The 21,324-nt window shown below is 37.3% G+C and overlaps 1 protein-coding gene across 1 annotated transcript in view; it reads right to left on the bottom strand.

Annotated features, from left to right (window-relative positions):
* The window catches only part of BBS9 (Bardet-Biedl syndrome 9), a 1,102,055-nt gene that overhangs the window by 459,706 nt on the left and 621,025 nt on the right, over nucleotides 1-21,324 (bottom strand). Inside the window, exon 18 of the mRNA XM_053714434.1 lies at nucleotides 6,577-6,749. Within this exon, the coding sequence (XP_053570409.1) occupies nucleotides 6,577-6,749 (173 nt within the window). The remainder of the gene's footprint in view (nucleotides 1-6,576; nucleotides 6,750-21,324) is intronic.

The raw sequence follows: 21,324 nt of genomic DNA, 5'->3' as shown, positions 1-21,324 counted from the left end.
AAATCATTTAAGCTGCTTTTTAACTCACCAGTTGTGTGCAATTCATTTTATTATTATAGTGCTGGTCCCCCGCCAGCACACTCAAGACACCGGGTGCAAATCCTCTCTCTCATCTCCCTTCTACTATCTCTGCTTGAATTGCTTCCCACCACACCGACACTACCAAGCCCCACCCCGCCCACCACGCCAACCGCCTCTGCACCGCTTGTCACTGGGTCCTCCGGACCCCTACCAACATGGCCACGGTGGCTGCCAACCAGTAGAAAATACGGGAAAAAACCCTTTCCGTATTGATTCAAAATGGGATGCGCTATTTTAGACTCAAATACGAGACAATTCTGTATTTTAAGGGACGGGGGGCAACCCTATCACTATATATAAAAGATTCCTAAATAAATTGCATGTCATGATAAAAGGATAACTGTCCAAGTTTAAGATAGTAGTATCTTTTTAGGATTAGGTTCTTGTCAACCACATCTCTCCATTCCGAAATAGTAGGAATTTGGGTGTATTTCCAATATCTTCGTATCAGTTGATTGGTGATGTTAAGCATTATTTGAAAAAAGTGTTTTCTTATTTTACATGTGAGTTGGGTAGGATGATTGAGCAGGATCATTTGTGGGTTAGGAGAAAGTTTGGAGTTTAGGACTCTATTAATGTTATCAAATATGTTGGACCAAAATATTTTGATAGCAGCACAGTCCCACCATATGTGCATGAGATTACCTTCCTGTGGACTACCTTTGCAGCAAGTTCCCATCGTCTTTTTATATATGTATTTTATTTTAGCAGGAGTCAGATACCTTCTCATCATTATTTTGATATTTGTTTCGTTCGCATGGGACCAGTGTGCAGAATGCATTAATTTTTTTAACCTAAGAGACCAAACTCTTAATTCTTTTCCCCATTCTCTTGTGTAAGTGGGAGGGTGTGGGAAATAGTTTATTAGAATAGACTTATACAAGATTCTTTTTAGAGATACACATTTGTTCAAACAAGGTAGGGCGACTGGTAAGATCTTTTCTGGATCTTTATGTGACTATGAAGTGTCTAAGTTGTTGGAACCTAAACCAGGACGAAAGGAAAGGGTGATCTCGTGTATCTAGTTGTTGCTTGGTCCTAATATTGCTATTTTAAGTTAGCAGATAAATAGGTAATGAGTCGGGGAGCACTGGGGATGAGGTATTTGCATATGATAGACCTGGAGGAAATTCGGGGTTGTGTAATAGGGTAGTAAGAGGAGAGTAAATGGTAGTGATTTTTTTTTAATGATTTGTGGATAAAACTCCAATTTGTCAACGTTTCATTAGTCAAGGAGGATGATGATATAATTTGTTTGTTAAGAAAACCAGGGTAAGATGTAAAGGACTTTGGGGAGTAGTATAATTTTGGCCGCTTGAATCCTTCCTAACCAAGAAATGTTTTTTGGGAGCCAGGAAGAGGTAAGAGTTTGAAATTCTGTTATTACGTTTCCATAGTTGTATTTGCATAAATTTGCCTTTTCTGGTGTGATATACGTGCCAAGATATTTTAGATATTTTGTTTGTAATTTGAAGGGACATTGTGATTTGATATTATCCTAATATTGCTGTGATAGGTTGATGGGAAGATATTCCGATTTAGACATGTTCACCGAAAAATTGGAAACCTGTTCAAAGTGCAATAGCTCTGAAAGTGTGGGTTGAAGAGAGTCTTAGGGATTTGTGAGCTTCAATAGTAAGTCATCAGCAAAGATTGCTAGCTTTTGGGTTTGGTGGCCTATCTCTATTTCATGTATCTGGTTATTTAATCTGATCTTAGTTGCTAAAGGTTCAAGTGAGAGAATAGAAATTAGAGTGGGGAAAGTGGACATCCTTGTCGGGAACCATTCCAGATTTCAAATGGCCCAGACAGATTGCCGTTAACCTTAACCTGCGCTGTGGGGTTAGAGTAGAGGGCAAGGAGTTTCTGAATGAATGGTAAGAGGAAGTTAAAATGTTGTAATGTTGCGTAACGGAAAGTCCAGTTGGTCGAATGCCTTTTCGGGATCGGTAGGAAGAAATATAGCTGGTGTCTTAGTTAGGATGACGTGTTAAAGGAGATTACAAATTTTGACAGTATTGTCTTTTGCTTCTCTGTGGGGAACAAAGCCCACTTGGTCTTGATGTATAATTTGTGGGAGAATTTGGTTCAGTCGGGAGGCTAATATTTTGGCATATAGTTTTAGGTCCACATTCAGTAAGGAAATCGGTATGAAGTTAGCAGGGGTGTTGGGAGGTTTACCTGGTTTTGCAAGGACAGAGATATTTGCTTTTTAACATTGTGTCTGGGAAAGGGAAGCTTTCAGAGCTAGTGTTAAATAGGGAGTTTAGTGGAGGAGTAAGATGTTTTGCGAAGGTTTTGTAGTAGAGGTGTTTTATTGCCTCAAGGATTTATGAGGGTTGTATGGGTTGATCTAGAGACTCACAAAGGTCTGAGGACAATTGGGGAAAAGGAATAGCATCTAAATATTTTTTGCAGACTTGTAGGTGGGATTGGTTATTTCTGTGTGGGTATAGATCATATCATTTGTGGTAAAAAAAATTAAATGTGTCTGCTATGGTTTTGGTGTCTTCCATTTGTTTGCCTTGGGGAGAATATATGTAATGTATGTATGTTTCCTGCTGTTGTTTCTTTAAAGCTTTTGCTAATAATTTTGCTGATTTATTTCCTTCTCTGTAAAAGGTCTGTTGGAGGAATAATAATTGCTTTTGGGATCTGATTTGCAACATGGTGTTCATCTTGTTTCTTTTGACTTTAAGTTGCTCAAGTATTTTGGCATCATCAGGATGTGTTTTATGTGTAAAGTCTAGTTCTGCTATTTCTTTGGCTAGAGTAATATATCCTTCCCTCTTTTTTTTAGTTATCTGGGCTTTTGCTTTGATGAATTCACCTCTTATGGTGCATTTATGTGCCTCCCAAAGGGTGGGTACGTCAACATCTGGGGTTTTACTTATAGAGAAATATGATTTTATATGTTTAGCAAATTGTTTTATCTGGAGTTTATCAAGAAAAAGAGTCTTGTTTAATTTTCATTGAAAGGTTTTGAAAGGGACTAAGAGCCACCTAATAGTACCCATAACTAAGGAATGGTCTGACCAGGAAGTATGTTTTATGCTTGAGTGTTTAATGTAGGAGAGGACTAAGTGATCTACTAGTATCTAGTCTAATCTGGAGTAGCTACGGTTAGGGTGGAAGGAAAATTTTAAATCAGTTTTTTGAGGGTGGATATATCTCTTTGTATCATGTAAACCAAGCAATTTAACGTTTTGCCAAATATTTTGGAGATGTGGGGTTTTTGCTCTGGTATCAGGGTTGGTGCAGTCAATTGAAGGATTCAATAATGTGTTTAAGTCTCCTGCTATAATAAAGGAACATTTAGCTCTGTTGATTAGGGAGTTTGTGACTGAAGTGATAAAACCGTCCTGGTGTTTGTTAGGAGCATATATCTCACCTAGACTCGCTTTTTAGGTCACCTTTTAAGGGTCAGTGGCGATTGCAAGTTTTAACCGTCTAGTGAGAGACTCAGTGAGCTTGGCGACTAATGTCTATGGCATTCTCACACAGCAAGGGTGTCATAGCTCTTTCAAAAGGCAGCCATCACCTGCGCTGGCTAGCCCCGCCCCCTTCAAAATAAACTTTTATGATTCAGATATAGCATGCAGTTTTAAGATACTTTACAATTTACTTCTAATATCAAATTTATTCACACTATCTGGAAAACAAGATCCTACTGAGCATATGCACAAGCTCACGGGGTATACGTATACTAGTCTGTGATTGGCTGATATCTGTCACATGATACATGGGGCTGGAAAATAGGAGAAAAAATTAATTTGTTAGAAAAAAACCTACTGCTTATTTGAAATTCAGAGTAGGGGGCAGATTTAACAAATGTCTGACAGACATGATCTGCTGTAGCTCATCATGTCCACCCGACAGCTATAAGAATTTCTTGTGAAATGCTTGTGCAATGCCGCCCTCTGCACATTCGCGGCCAATCGGCCGCTAGCAGGGGGTGTCAATTATCCCGATCGTATCTGATCAGGATGATTGCTGTCTGCCACCTCAGACGTGGTGGACGAGTTAAGGAGCAGCGGTCTTACGACCGCTGCTTCTTAACTTATGTTTTTTGCGGAAACAGCTGCATTTGCAGCATGTTAAATCAGCCCCTAAGTGTTAAATTGTTGTCTTTTGATTATCTATTTGTTCATTATGCAATTCTACTGCATTACGTGGTCCTTTAAGTTTTAGTTACTTAAAGGATAAGGAAGGAGGACCACATCTCAAAATCTGCATTTTTGTATTCACAAATTTGCTTCATCCATTGTATTTGTTGTTGAAGAGCATACATAAAGGGTCAATATACACTAGATTTTCCTTTGCATAAATGTTTTGTAGGTGATCTATTTATACAGCCCATACAGCTTCTTTTTTTAAATGTATAGTTTTGCTTATTTTTAAATAACATTGCACTGATTTTCAGACTCCTAACCAAGCCCCAAAGTTTTATGAGAATACTGACGTATACCTACTACAGCTTGCTCCTGTTTGTGTAAAGAATTTTTTCATATGCAGAGGAAGGGGGAGGGGGGAGTGCCTGAATAGTTCCCACTTTCAATGGGTGTTCTAGCTAATCCATTTAACAGAACTAAACTGGGAGCTTCTAAGTAAGTTTTCAAACTGTTTTATACTGGATTTTTATATCAGTGTGTGCATATTATTCTTTATAGTATTGTCTATGCAGTTAAATTAACATTGCTGTATACTGTCCTTTTAAGTAGTTTGTGTGCATGTGACTGAAACACTGCATGGCAGCAAATGATAACATTGTTAAAGTTATGGTAAAATTGAAGCTTTAAGAAACATTAAATACATCTTTGTACATGACTTCTAAACCAAGATGCGCTCAAACATTTTATTTAGGTAGTACTTCTATTACATAACCCCATAAGGTCGCCCTCTGCAAAACAGGCACTATATAAAGGAATTAAAAAAAAAACTGCTCCAGAGCTGTACTGGGCGGTACGGCTCAGTTTGATTAGAGATGGAAATGTCAGAAAGACTATTTGCCCGATGGGGTTATGTAATAGAAGTATTATCTAAATATTAGAAGTCATGAATGAAGGTACTGTTGATTTGTTACAAAGATTCATAATGTAGTTTCTTAAAATGTAAACTTTTCCATTAGTTTAAAGGGACACTAAAGTTAAAATGAAACTTTCATGATTCAGAGGGGCTGACTATCTAAACTTCGCCAGATCAGACGTAGGTTTTTTTTTTTACACCACAGAGACTGCACAGATGGAAATATCTTAAAAAAGGGGCAGTACCTGCTAGTGGCGAGATGTCTCCTATTGTAGTTAATGTAGCTTGCTGCAGCCAATATAAATCACATTACTGTATTTAATCACCCTTAAAACTGCTCCCATACAGAGCTCCAGACACAAGCACACACCTGAGCCTACTCACTTGCTCAAATGAAGTCAATTTAATAAGTAACTTTTTTTTAAAAATGTACGTTCTGTATCATGAAAGAAACATTTTGTTTTCATCTACCTTTAATATTCTCATAAAATGATTAATTATGGTGAATAAAAAAACATTGCAATATACTGTACATTCATTATTTATTTTGCCTGCTTTTATTGTAAAGGCTGGAGGCTGGGGTGCTTCAGCCATTATTCAGTATTGTGAAATTTACTTGAGCCTGAAACATTCTATACAGTAATTGGCTAGCTCAAAGCACACGCTCATTTACACAAGTCCCTAATTGGACACACAAGGGGTATTCCTTAAAGGGAGATAAAAACCAAACTTTTTCTTTTGTGATTCAGACAGAGCATGCAATTTTTAATAATGTTCTAATTTACTTCTGTTAACTAAGTTGATTGTTCTCTTTGTATCCTTTGTTGAAAAGTATACCTAGGTAGGGCCAGAAGCTACTGATCGGTGGCTGCACATATATGCCTCTTCTCATTAGCCCTCAGCTAGCTCCCAGTAGTGCATTGCTGCTCCTTCAACAAAGAATACCAAGAGAATGAAGCAAATTAGATAATAAAAGTAAATTGGAAAGTTATTTAAAATTGTATGTTGTATCTGATTCATGAAATATTGTTTTGGGTTTCATGTCCCTCTAACTGTTTTTTGATCTGCAAAGCCTTTTTAAATTGTGCAAACAAACTGACATAGTTAAATGGTTTTAAAAAAATGTATGTTGCAATGCAGTGCTTAATTGGTACATATATATATAGTTTAATATTCTTCAAAAAGAAAAGCTGACAGAATAAATAGACCATCTGGTTATATGCTGCCAAAATCAATGTTGCTATGTTTCTTTTAATGTTTGCATCCTATTTTACAGAAATACTGGCAATGTTATATTCATATTTTCCCTCCATATTACAATATTTGTCATGCTTACCTTGGAATTGGGCTAAATAATATTTTAACAACAAAAAAATCACATATTTATTTATATAACCATCAATTAAATAATACGCTGACATTTAATACTTTTACTAGTACACCTGTAAACAGATCAGTTCTGCAACATACCTCAAAATGCTGGTCAATTAGTTCAAAATATTCTTGCAGGGGCAATGGGCCTGAAAAAGAACACGTGAAGTCTTTGACTCCTTGCTTCTGAAAATATTCCTCGAAACGCAAAACAAGCTCTCTCGTTATAAGCCAGAGGTCTTCAAACTGTTCACTCTGAATCCTATAGCGTTCTACAATAAAAGAAACACATTTATATTAAATGAAGATCAAAGGTAATATAAGCCAGGGGTTGGCAAATATATATAAAACATAGGAGCCATCCAGAATGTTGAGTTACCAGACACACAATTTTAAAGAGCCGTAAAAACAATTTTATACAAAGGTCGGTGTACAATAATCCACAAGGTAGAAATTTAAAGTGACATGAAACCCAAATTATCTTTAAAGGGACATTAAACACTTTGAGATGGTAATATAAAATGATAAATTGTATATAATAAAACAGCTCTGCAATATACTTTCATTATTTATTTTGTTCTCTTTGTCTGCAATTCCATTCTGAAATTGTGAGCTTTTCAGTTCCTGTTAGAAATGGAAGTGCAGAACTTTGTTAAATCCAGCACAGCCATTGGCTGCACACTCTAGTGACCTATTTATAACTGTCTCTAATTGGCCACAGCAGAGAAGGTAACACAAGTTACAACATGGCAGCTCCCAGTGTTTTATAGACACTAAAACTTTACACTTATTTTGTCACTTTTTAAACAACTAATGAAACTTTAAAAAATACATCTACATGTTAGTCATGGACTAATCTTTTCTTTGAATGTATCATTCTATCTAGCATGTATTTAGTGTTTAATGTCCCTTTAATGATTCATATAGAGCATGCGATTTTAAACTTCTTTCTCATTTACTTCTATTATAAATGTTTCTTTGTTCTCTTGGTACCTTTTTGTTGAAAAGCATTTCTAAAGCTTAAAGGGACAGTACACTGTAAAATTGTTTATCCATACATGTATTTTAAATGACTTGTTATACCAACTGCAGAGTATAAAATATTTGAGAAATTGCATTTTCGGGTTTATTTGTGTATCTGAAGTAGCTGGTTTTGTGTTTTGAAACCACAGCCTATTACAATGGGTTGAGCTTCAGGTAATATCAGATCTCATTATGTTATCACTTTCATGTACACAGACTTGCTTCCTTATCTTATATTTGTCTGGAACACCAAAGCTCAATACATAGAGAGAACAATGGAAAATTATAATTTTATTACTTAACTATCATGCCCCCACTGAGGGTGTAATCTCTTCTGCTGGCTGTGTTTACTTAGGCTTGTCAATAGCGTATACGTCAGTATCAAAACTTTCAGTATAGGTTGGGAAACCACAAGCTAAATCAGCTATTTCAAATGCTGAAATATGAGTAAAGGAGCTACTTGCAACCAATTTAATACACTCTAGCAGGTAAAAAGGATCATTGGGAATAATTTAAAGGGGAGAAAGTTTTTGGGTGAACTGTCCCTTTAATATGGAAGCAGTTTTGCAAGAATGTTATTCATTTGCAAGAGCACTAGATGGCAGCACTATTTCCTGCCATGTAGAGCCCCAGACAACTACCTAGGTATCTCTTCAACAAAGAAAACCATTGGAACAAAGCTAATTTAAAAATATAAATAAATTGGAGACTTTTTTTAAAACTGTATGCTCTGTCTGAATAACAAAATAATATTTTTTGGTTTTATATAAGTCTAGCTCCATGATGAGGTCTAGCGCACCTCTTAAATAAATCACTCTGTAAAAAAAGAAAATAATATAATTTATGCTTACAAGATAAATCATTTTCTTGGTAGTGAGAGTACAGGAATTCCTATTCTTACTAATGGGAAATACACCACCTGGCCACCAGGAGGAGACAAAGACACCCAAAACCGAGCATTCAAAATCCCTCCCACTTCCCCTACCCTCCCAGTAGTTCAAACTGAGGATAAGGAAAGTAAAGAGAAAAAGGGGTAACGAGGTGCCAATAGACTGCCGCCGCCACCACCACCACCAATGTATACAGGGCGGGGTCTTGGACTCTCATAAGCATAAATCATATTTTCTTTCTAATGGTACTTTGAGTCCACAAATTCCTATTCTTACTAATGGGAAACTAATACCCACGCTGAGAGTCCACAAGAATTAGAGTGGTAGGGCCCCCAGAATGAGACTGGAGCACAGAAGTTAAACATGCATTACATAGTTGAGCAGGAGGACAGATTACCTGTGTCTTGCAAAACATACATTTGTTATTATCAAAAAAACTATAAGCCAATTGTCCAACCTGAGGTAATTCAATTCTAACAGGCCCACTGATTTAAAATCCCCTGCAGAGTAATGGCGTAAATACTCAAACCTTTTACTATACCCCCACAGAAAAATGCTTAACCCTCTGATCTCTGCCTACCTCCATGAAGAGGCAAAGAACTACTGAGAGGGTACGGGAAGTGGGAGGGATTATGAATGCTCTGTTTGGGGTGTCTTTGCCTCCTCCTGGTGGCCAGGTGGTGTATTTCCCATTTGCAAGAATAGGAATTTGAGGACTCTTACTACCACTAGAAAGAAACAGAAGAGGAAGCCTAATTGTATAATATGACATATCATAGAGAAATAAATTATAATAAAATGGCATTCACAAGTTGAGAACACCTGGAAGGTGTTTAAAAGGCAAGCTGGATAGTAAACATCAACCCTGGCACAACACATCATGATGAGGTCCAACTCCGTCAAACTTCTAATCACAACAGCAACTATTAAAAAGAGTCAGAGGAAATGACCAACCTCAACTCAGTGACACAGATAAAAGTATGTGTGTATGTGTATATATATATATATATATATATATATATATATATATATATATATATATATATATATATATATATAATACACACACACAGATTATTTTTTTTTAACTAGACAATAGGATTAATTTCTGAAAAATGAAGGCTTTCCTTAGTTGGAAAAAAAAAAGACTATAATACAAGAAGATGTGTTATGTGTTAGAGAAAAAGAGAATTATCCTTCTGTTCTAAGAGAAGTTGAGGATAATGAAAAAAAAATAATGAAATTAAAATATTTATGGTTTTACAATGATTTATCCACCAACTTAAACTTTCCAAGTACTGGAATGCTATAAATGCTAAATAATAAGGTTTGATTAACTGCGATTCACAATCTAAATATTTGGCACTTCAGCTGTCTCCATACTAAATATAGAACATTTATACAGTGTAAAACAGAATGTCATCAATAACTCTTACTAGAACATTATTATTGCTAGACTATAAACAGTCTTCCAGGGCAAATCAACAGTTATAGTAGTCTATCAGTGGGAAAATTTGCTCAGGATCACTCCAGCCTATCCAACTCAAGGAGCTTCATCAGGCACTCCAGTTTCTCTAGTTCCTATGTTATTTTATGTAAACAATTCAATAAAGAAAAGAGTGGAGAGATGATTAAGCTTTAGTGAATCAGATGCATTGAAAAGCATAGGAACTGGTAAAGCTGGATAGGCTGGATAGAGCCATTAGTAAATGTATTAAACATTTAAACTAGCTAGTAGTCAAATGACCCTCATTTCAATCTGCAACCAGACAAATACTGTCTATTAAATTTGCAGAATTAAGTTATTTGTATTTGATCAATCAGGGACATCTGGTTTTCTTACATTTGGATTGCCCAATCAAAAGGAAAAATAATAATTTATGCTTACATGATAAATTAATTTTTTTCGGAATGATGTTGGTCCACAGTCCTCCATAACAACAGAACAAAGTAGCATTTGTAGAGGTGTCATTAGAACTGTCGCCCAACAATGTATACGACCGGGGTCTGTGGACCATCATCATTGCAAAAAAAATAATTTATCAGGTAAGCATACATTTTATTTTCTTTCATAAAATGATCATGGTCCACAGTTCTCCATAACATATGGGATTAATAACCAAGCAGATGGTCTATGTTACAGAAAAATGGGTCAATTTTTCTGGTAGTTCCTATTTAGCCAACACTGCGGCCTGAAGGACTTTCCTACTAAAAACTGCTTGCGAAGAAGCAAAAACATCAAAGCTATAACATTTGGAAAATGTATGCAGATAAGACCATATTGCAGCATTGCAAATCTGCTCTAAAGATACATCATTTTTAAAAGCCCACAAAGTTGCAACTGCTCTTGTAGAATGGGCTGTGATACATTTGGGAGGCAACTTTCCCGCCCACCAAGTAAGCCTTGTGGATCACTTGTTTGAGCTAAGTAGCCTTTTCCCCCTTACGAGCAGTGTACAACCAAACTAGAAGATTGTGGTTATTCCTTTAGTAGCTTGAAGATGGAACTTCAAAGCCCTGACTACATCAAGCTTATGTAATAGCCGCTCCTTAGAGCTAGCAGAATCTAGACACAATGAAATAACAACAATTTCCTGATTGAGGTTTACCGCCGAAACAATCTTTGAAAGAAAATCATATTTTGTATGAAGTACAGCCTTATCTTTGTGAATAATGAAAAACAGAGAATCACATGAGAAGGTTGACAACCCAGAAATACTCCTAGCTGAGGAGAATGCTAATAGGAAAAGTACTTTCCAAGATAAAAGTTTTATATCAACGGAATGCATCAGTTCAAAAGGAGGACCTTGTAATACGGAAAGCACTAAATTAAAATTCCAGTGTGGAGAATTAAGACTCCCAACTGGCCTAACTCTTAACCAGCGAATGGACAGAATTCTGAACATCAGGAAGATTAGTTAACTTTCTATGTAATAAGTGCAAATAAAACAGAAACTTGACTTTTTAGGAATCAAACCCTCGTCAAGGCCAGACTTTGTGCGCTCTTTGAGAATCCCAGGCACCAGCCTGAGAGACTGGCGTCCATCAGCACAATAGCCCATGACTGACAAAGGAAGGATGCCCCAAGTCTTTTTGTCCACCAAGAGAGAGATTGTGTGGATTGTTCCCATCATAAAAGTGGGAACCCAGACAACTATGTTTAAGGCTGTTAAATGTAGGACATGAATTTAAGTCCCTTTGGACAATGAACAAATTGTATTAAAACCCTTGACGCTAAAGGATTTTTTGAAACATGAGACCAGACCGCTGGACAATGAGGAGGACTGTGATTCAAAGAGAACAAAACTCCAGATCTCTGGAAGGACAAAAGGAATCAGTCCAGATATCAGAACTAGTTTTTCCTGATGAATCCTAAAATAATAACAACAATAACAATAAAAACTTATATATACGTTAAAACAAAGTAAAAACAGAGAAAGTTTAAAAAACAATTTTGAGTGTAATAAAAATGTATAATGTCCACCAAGCATAATAAATACTTTTCACTCGTAAAAACTTGCTCCCCTGCCTAACCAGAGTTTCCTATATTGATCATCTAACTGCACTGAGCAGTCAGCGATCTTCTTTAAAGGGACACTGAAGCCACATTTTTTCTTTTGTGATTCAGATAGAGCATGCAATTTTAAGCAGCTTTCTAATTTACTCCTATTATCAAATTTTCTTCATTCTCTTGGTATCTTTATTTGAAAAGCAAGAATGTAAGTTTAGATGCTGGCCCATTTTGGTGAACAACCTGGGTTGTTCTTGCTGATTGGTGTATAAATTCACCCACCAATAAACAAGTGCTGTTCAGGGTCTGAACCAAAATTTGGCTGGCTCCTTAGCTTAGATGCCTTCTTTTTCAAATAACAATAGCAAGAGAACTAAGAAAAATTGATAATAAGAGTAAATTAAAAAGTTCCTTAAAATTGCATGCTCTATCTAAATCACGAAAGACATTTTTTTGGGTTCAGTGTCCCTTTAAGGGCCAGGCACCAATTTTATATAAAGTGCCATCAATATTTCCCCAGAGCTGCCAGAGGGCTGTGAAGGGCAAGAGTGTTACCTGGCTATGTCCCTAATAAGAATAGGTTAGGTAGGGACCTGAAAAAAAAGAAAAAAGTGTGTCATGAGGAGAGCAAGCAAAGTCTCCTGGCTATGCTGTACCTGTGTCAGAGTACCTACAAATAGCCTCTGGGCTGTGTGTGTGTGCTGTGCAAAGTCACTCACCTTACGCAGTACCCCTCCACAGGCTTACCAGGCATGTCAAATCCTTGTCAATTCAGCTGCAGCAGTATCCAGTAGAGAGCCCATCTAGTGCAGGTACGGGTACCACAGAGGATTGCAGTAGGAAATACCTGTGTCCCTCAGGGGGAGGCTAAGGACAAGTCTATGCGACACCTGGAGAGTAGTTATGGCAGTCCCATAAGGAAATACTGTGCACATAACAGGGTATTCCTATGCTCTGTATCATTCAGCTGCTGTAAAGATTCTCTTCTGTATTTTTTGTGAATGATAATTCCCAGAAACTCTGGGTCTCACATTGGTCTGAACTTCCAAATTTAAATCCATAAGCAAGTAGCTGGAGCACCTCTATTCTCAACCAACTCCTACGTGGCCAAGAACAAAACAATGAGAGAGATGGGAGGTGGGAACTATTTCAACCATCATCATTTTACAAAAGAAAATTTAGTGTGATCTTAGCTATATTTATTTTAAATTAAACTAGGATATAGTTGTATTTATTAAAAATGTGTGCATGCACAACAAAAATAATTTATGTTTACCTGATAAACTAATTTCTTTCATGATGGTGAGAGTCATTACTCCAGGGAGATCCATTCCTGGCCACTAGGAAGAAAATGAAGATTCCTAAAACACTTCAACCTTCCCAACTCACTGAAGAAGAAATGTAGGAAAGTACAAAGCAAGAAAAATGAGTGCAAACTAGAACTGCCGCCAGAAAAAAGTGACAACAAAAATTAACAAAAAAATGGGTGGTCCTCATAGACTCTCACCATCATAAAATAAATGAATTTATCAGGTAAGCATAAATTATGTTAGTGTCCACAAGTCATTACTCCTGGGAACAAATACCCAAGCTGTGGCGTACACGAGTAATATGGGCGGGACATATATATATATATATATATTTATTTATTTATATAATATATATATATATATTTATTTATTGTCCAGAAACTACTGCCTGAAGGACTTTCCTAACAAAAGCTGTTTCAGAGGCAAAAACATCAACAAGTTAGAACTTAGTAAAGGTATGTAAAAAATACCAAGTTGCTGCCTTGCAAATTTGATCAAAAGAAGCCTCATTTTTAAAAGACTAGGATGTAGAATCTGATCTAGTAGAATGAGCTGTAATGCGATTAGTAAACCTTGCGAACCAGAACGCTTCAGTCAGGAAGCTAAATTAATGACTGTGGTCTGTTGACCTTTTCTAGAAACAGAGAAATTAACAAATAAACTTGAAGTTTGTCTAAAATCCTTAGCCGTTTGCAAATAGAATTTCAAGGCCATCATTACATCCAAATTACACAGAAGTCTCTCTTTAGAATTCTTAGGTAAAAAGATCTTAAAACTTAATTCTCCTGATGAAAAATAATATTAGGCGACACAAGAAAGCATAGACAACTCCTTTAGCAGAAGATATTGTAATAAAACCTTTCAAGACAGAAGCTGAATATCAGGGCCGGCAGAGACTGGGCTGGGGCAGCTGCAGAAGTGTAGCACTGCACACACAGACTGACAGTAAGCGGCGACATGCGATGCGCACACACACATGAGTCTGGCTGGAGGACTCAGGAGTGGAGAAAGTAAAGCAGTTCGAGATAGGCCGGCAACATTGTGGGCGTGTCGTAGGTGTAATAATGGACGGTGTGGCGTGTGCCGTGGAGCTCGCTTGTGCAGCTGCGCTGCCTCCTGCCTGCCTAAGCTGATACCGCAATGAGAGAGAGGTAACTCTCGTGGGGATGCCTGGCGCCACATGACTCAATGAGCCACGTGAGTGACGCCCACCCAGATGGCCAGACCAGGGCCAGACAGCAGTGAGGTAGGATGGCGGGGTCGGGGTCTGAGCCAGGGTAGCAGCTGGGCGGCAGGGGGGGGGGGGGGGGGTCAGAATGAAATTAGAATGCACCGTGCATGGGGCTTAAATTGCACCAATTTGCTCATGAGGACACGTGTTGACTGTGAAGTGAAAAATATGTGTTACATCTATCTGGTGACTGAAAACTGTGACACAGGGGCAGGGCAGCCGTTCTTATTCTAAGATTCTTTTTTACCACATTTGAAAAAATAAAAATAAAGAATCTACCACTCAGTTTTGGACAAAAAGCAGCAAATGCTAAAGACATAAATTGGAGGATTTAGTTACAACTGCAGTTGATGATAAAATATTTTATAATATATATATATATATATATATATATATATATGTGTATGTATATATGTATATATATATATATATATATATATATATATATATATATATATATATATATATATATGGCTTTGACCAATTACAGGGTTGTCTACAATTTTTCCAGGGCTGCTTTTTATTAGCAGTCCGGCACTGCTGAATATCCAAACTATGCATAGGTTGGAGAACCCTGAAACACTCTTAAAACCAAATAAAGGTTCCAAGGAGAAGAAATTGGTTTAATTAACTGCTTAATCTTGACTAAAGCTTAAACAAAGCTCTGAATGTCAGGCAGCTTTGCAATTTTAGTATGAAACAACACATTAAAAGCCAAAATCTGACCCTTTAAAGAACTAGCAGATAAACCTTTATCCAAGCCACAACTCCTACAAATACAACTTCTTTACTCCTTACGAAATACAGAATTTATCCTAAACACTCAATTGAGGGGAAAATGGATGTTACATTTTTAATGAATAGGCTTAATGGTATCAGTGCTGGAGGCTCCTGGATTATAAATATTAAACCATGGATCTTAATGTTGAATATTTTGTGAATTTGACAACTACATAAATAAGATCCTTTTATTGTCTTTTTTTCATTTTAGGTTTAGGTTTTGATTTTATTTGTTTTCTGATGTTAATAAATGTACTGGTTTAAACTGAAACTTCAGCTGATATTGCTTTTGCTTACAAAGTCCCTGTGAGAAAATACTGCCTAATCTACCAACAGCTTGGACACTTTGGTATTTAATATACAATTTTTCAGATACCTTCTACTACTTTATAATTGTCTGTATACCATTACTCAATTTCTGTCAATGTCACTGATAATAAATAAATATTTTAAAAAATATTAGAAGACTCACAAGAAAGGACAACTCCTCTAGCAGAAGATATTGCTAAAAGTAATAAAACCTTCCAAGACAGAAGCTGAATATCCAAACTATGCATAGGTCCAATTGTAGAACCCTGCAAACCTCTTAAAACCAAATAAAGGTTCCAAGAAGAAGAAATTGGTTTAATTACCAGCTTAATCCTGACTAAAGCTTGAATAAAGCTCTGAACATCAGGAAGCTTAGCAATTTTCTTATGAAACAACACCTTAAGAGCCAAAATCTGACCCTTTAAAGAACTAGCAGAGAAACCTTTATTCAAGAAATCTTAAAAAAAAATTCTAAGAATTCTAGGAATTCTAAAAGAATGCCAGCAAAAACCCTGATTTTTACATCAGGCAAGAAAAACCTTCCAACCCTTGTGCTAAATCTTTCTTGTCACAGGTATACAAGCTGGAATTAAGGTTTTATACTAAAGAATAAGAAAAAAAACTTCTCTATCTTAAAATTAGACATTCAATCTTCAAGTCATCAAGTTGAAAGACCTGAGATCCTGATTAAATAAAAACGGTGACAGAAGGTTGTGACTCAGTGGAAGAGACCACGAGGGACAACTGAATATTTGAACCAGATCAGCAAACCAAGTTCTGTGAGGCCAAGCTGGAGCAACCAGAATTAAAGTGCCACAAAACAGGTTGAGATCTGTGCATATCCTTAAAGTGCTAATTAAGTAAAAAATAGTTTGCATAAAAAAATTTTTTTTTAAATTGCTGGCAAGTATTTTAAAATAATTTTCAAAAATAAGCAACATTAGTTACATAGCCATGCTGCCTGGAGTAGTTAGATCCTACCCCTTATCAGTGTTTAGCATCAGAAAAACAGGCATTCTATTTCAACTGAGTTCACAGCAGCTTATTTGCTTCTAAGCATGCTCCAGCAGATAATGAGTGTTAATGTCTTGCATTCTACCAAAACAAAAGTGGATATAGATAGCCATAGAAGGAATTGTGTGGGGAAAGTTAGAGCTGTACAATTCGGAAACTTAAAATAAAGATTTAATGGCAAGGAACTGCAGTATAAATTTGCAGGTAAAGTAATTAAAGTACATATTATTATATTTTGTGTCTATCCAAACTTGTTTTATGTCCCCTTAATGATGACAGTTACTGCTTGATCCCAACTATGTCTGTTGGCAGCAGAAAAATTGGTGGAAAGCTTTAAGCAATATGAAACAAACTAGGAGCTACTAGAGCAACGATAAACCATCAGGTCTATCTATAGAGGACCTCACCAATCTACAACCTGGTTAAAAACCTCCAGATGAAGAGAACACTCCCAAGATGAAAGGATTGGAAACTGAGAAAATCTGCTTACCAATTGATTAGTCCTGGAATATGAACTGCAGCAATTGCACATAGATTGTTCTCTGCCCAAGACAAATTCCCTCTTGATAACAGACATAAGCCACTGTTATTGAAAATGTATATACCCTTCTCTTTTCAGGGGGAAAAAAAAGCTCTGAATGGCCCTGCACGGAGTTACAGAATATTTTTTTGGTAGCTTTGCCTTCTTAGGAGACCAAACATGTTGTGTTCTCTTGAGCACCCAAACTGCACCACAACTCAAGAGATTTGTGTCTGTTGTGATAATAGTCAAGGTTGGACGAACAAACAATGATCCAAGAGAAATGGACTAGTGACCTATCCACCAGGAAAGAGATCTCATTGAGGTCGAGTTTGATTACACCTAGTAAAGAGACTCTGGTTTGAGGAGAAAGAGAACTCTTTGGAAAATTGATTCTGCAACCATGATTTTGAAGAAACAACAGGAGTCTGATTGTATAAGATACTGCCAACGATACAAACAAAATTTATGCTTACCAGATAGATTCCTTTGTTTCCTGGCAGGGAAAGCCCATGACTTAATTCATTACTGTTGGGATTATCAACACCTGGCCACCAGGAGGAGGCAAAGATACCCAGTCAAAGGCTATAAATATCCCTCCCACTTCCCCTATCCCCCCAGTCATTCGGCCGAAGGAACAAGGAAAGGCAGGAGAAACATTAGGGTAAGAGGTGCCAGAAGAAAAAATAACAGGAAAGCTGTCTAAAAAATATTATGGGCAGGGGGGCGGAGCCTGGCCGCAGGCGTCTAAAGCTCTTTGCTAGCGTGGGACTTCTAAATTTTTAAGGGATGGAAGTCATTACTTTTGACCCAAATTGAATCCTCAAGGTCCTTACTGCCTCAAGAACAGAACCGCTCAGGAGCGAATCTTACTACGACACATATCAGCCGTTTTTCTGGAAATCTACCTCCACCTTCCGCCATCTTGGCTCTAAACAGACTGGACTCATGCTGATAAAGACCTGTTACATGCAGAGGACAAGCAAGCTGCCGGAACAACAGCACTTCAGGTATAATCCTTCCTAAACTTGCTGCAACTTTCTGAAAGGTGATAACCTGCTCCATAACCTGTCCGCCTGCTCTGAGCAGGCAGACAGGCATCGCTGCAATTCAATCCGATCAAGTACGATCGGGTTGATTGACACCCCCTGCAGGGGGCGGCATTGCAACAGCAGCTCACAAGAGCTGCTGGTGCAATACTGAATACGGAGAGAGCATATTGCTCTCCGCATTCAGCGAGGTCTGGCGGACCTGATCCGCACTGTCGGATCAGGTCCACCAGACCTTTGATAAATATCCCCCTCTGACTGCTTTAAAAAAGTAGTGATCAGATATTTAGAAACTGCGCAACAGCGGCCTAAAAGTCAGGCTTTACTAGCACTAAACGCTTTGCCTAACGTATGCAATGAGTGTAACGGAACCCAAATCAGCTACTTATATAAATCCACAAACCTAACTACAAGACGTCTTGCATGTTTAATATGTTGAACTAGTCCAACTCTTTGCGCACTACTAAGCAGTTGCATGTCACAAGCTTCAGCCTAAAACCACAGCAGGCCTACTTATATTTATAGCAGCTATAGATTCACAGAATAAGCAGCACAAATTGGCCATTATCTTATATGGCTATTCTCCACGCTAATACTCATGCAAAATACCTCATAGAGAATTCATATCATGTCACCACGCTTCAACTACTCTAGACCTAAATTACTACTCATTGCTGCTGGTCCCTTCTCTCATCTATTTAATGTCCAGAAGGCCTCCTAAATCTGATAAACATCAGAAAAAGCAATCCACAAACTTAAAATCTGTAAGTAGCTTTTTTCAAAGCTCAGATTCCTCCTCGCAGAACATGTCGGAGCATACACAGAACTCCAGAAGCTCTACAGAAGACACACCCTTACCAGCTTCTATGTCTGAAGATTATGTTCAAGAGCTCAAAGATAATATTGCTAACCTGCCTACTAAAGCAAACTTTGATGCCCTTAAATCCTTAATCACATTTGAACTGGTCAACATGAAAAGGGACATGAAAGACCTAGGACATCACATTGAATACGTTGAGGAATCGCAAGACTCTCTTAACTCGCTGTATGACAATCTTTCTACACACGCCAACATTACTAGTTCACAAATTAAAACCCTACAAGATAAAATGGAGGATCTGGACAATAGGGGGAGATGCAATAACCTGCTAATTAGAGGCATACCGGAAATCGTCACATTCACAGACATGCATCACTATTTGCAAGGCCTCTTTAAATTCTTACCTCAAGATCCCCAGGGTCCATACATGGATCTGAATAGAGCTCATAGAACACTCAGACCCCTACCCTCCTCAAACTCTCCGCCTAGAGACGTCATATAGAAGTTTCTGGCAACAAGATAGAAAATCTCAGACCATTCTTTACCTGGATCATCGCCTTCAAGTATATTTGGACTTGAGCCCTGTTTACGATTCAGAAACGCAAGGAGGTCTGCTTCATTACTAAAGTGCTTCAAGAAAAGTCCAGATGGGGCTTCCCCTTTAGCCTGCACATTGCGCACGAAGGTCAATCAATCACCTACAAATCCTTGGAAGACCTGGAAATGATCTCAAAAGCTTTGAGCATAACCTTCCAAGCTCCCTAACTATCGGATGTCTCACTACGGGGCTCTACATCGTACAACACTCAACCATTAGAGACTAGACCATAATGATGGACAAAAGTCAACATTAAGAAAAGAAAAGTAAAACCTACTCCAGCAAATGAGAAGGATAACACAGAAGTTACGACTTGAAAGACAATCTTTCGGGTGAGTTCTTTCCATTAATCATATATATAAGGCCAGATCATCAATATAATGCTAATGGTCTATTATACTTATCTTTTTCGTTCTGGACTGTGACATGTAAACTGTTATCTCATTTGTTTGAGAGTAATTTAAACATACAAGACTTTGTGGTATTTGTATTGAGTTATGTAGCTGCACATTACTAATGTTTTGTTATAGATCTGTAGTCTTATATTCACTAAGTCTGGGTCTGGACAACTGCTAACGATAATTTAATAACTTCCTTTTACTTTCAAACTATCTGAAGTCTACGCTGAGCATTTCCCCAACCTACAGTCATGATATTTGACTTAGTTATTGTTCATTGAATTTATTTTCATTGTTATTTACTTGTTTTTTTTTATTTTTCTCTTGTCTTATCCTAAACGTATTCCATATTGTTTTGGAATGGTATACACCCCTTTTTTTAACTGGACCTATTTTTGACTCCCAGCCTCCTCACAAATGTCTATGTTCCACACATCCTCCTCTCTACCATGACACTAATATGGGACACTTCTCTCCCCCTAAACCCAAATGACGCACATAAATAAATATCTGAATTTCATTACAGCTAACTCTAAAGGGCTATCCCATTCACTCTTATTAAAAAATATAAAGATAAAACAGGGTGTTATCTTATACTAGTAACATTGATTAATGTTTATGCCCCCAACTTAGTCAATAGTTTAATATCAGAACTATTTCAAATATCTAATGGCATCAGACAGGTGTGTCCTCTATCTGCATTGCTCTTTGCATGCATAATTGAAACCCTAGCAATTACTATTAGAACTAATAACGATATTTCAGGTATCCAGATAAACAATTCCATACACAAACTACTATTATACACAGATGACATGCTATTTTTTGTCACAAACCCTCTCTCTTCTATCCTTAACTAAGAATTTGACAAATTTCATCATGCCTCAAACTTTCTTATTCACAAATCTAAATCTGAAATGCTAACTATACACTGTGATAAACATCATCTTTCCCTGCTCACAAAGATATGTCCCTTCCATCTCCAAGTAAAAAATCTAAAATATTTGGGAGTCTTCATAGCCTCCACTACACAAGAAATGTTAAAAACGAATTATGAAGGTTTACAATAAAATCATTATTGCAGACCTCTCCTCTTGGAGATCAAAAAACATTTCTTGGGTAGGTAGGATCAATTCCATTATGATGAATATCCTTCCAAGGTTATTGTGCCTGCTGCAGACCCTCCCCATCCCCCTACCTAAAGGCTTTTTACCTTCGTTACAAAATAAGATCTTTGACTTTATCTGGGATAAAAAAAGCAAGAATGTACCTACCTGTCACTGAAGGGGTTCTAAGAGTTCCTAACTTAATTAAATATAGGCAAGCAGTCTTCCTGCAGAGAGTGGTGGACTGGTTTAATAATTACCAACACAAAGCATGGGTGTCCCTAGAAC

This window comes from Bombina bombina, chromosome 5 (genome assembly GCF_027579735.1).
Source record: "Bombina bombina isolate aBomBom1 chromosome 5, aBomBom1.pri, whole genome shotgun sequence".
Lineage (NCBI taxonomy): Eukaryota > Metazoa > Chordata > Amphibia > Anura > Bombinatoridae > Bombina > Bombina bombina.
The sequence above is the reverse complement of the archived record's forward strand: the minus strand, read 5'-3'. Positions and strand labels throughout refer to the sequence as shown.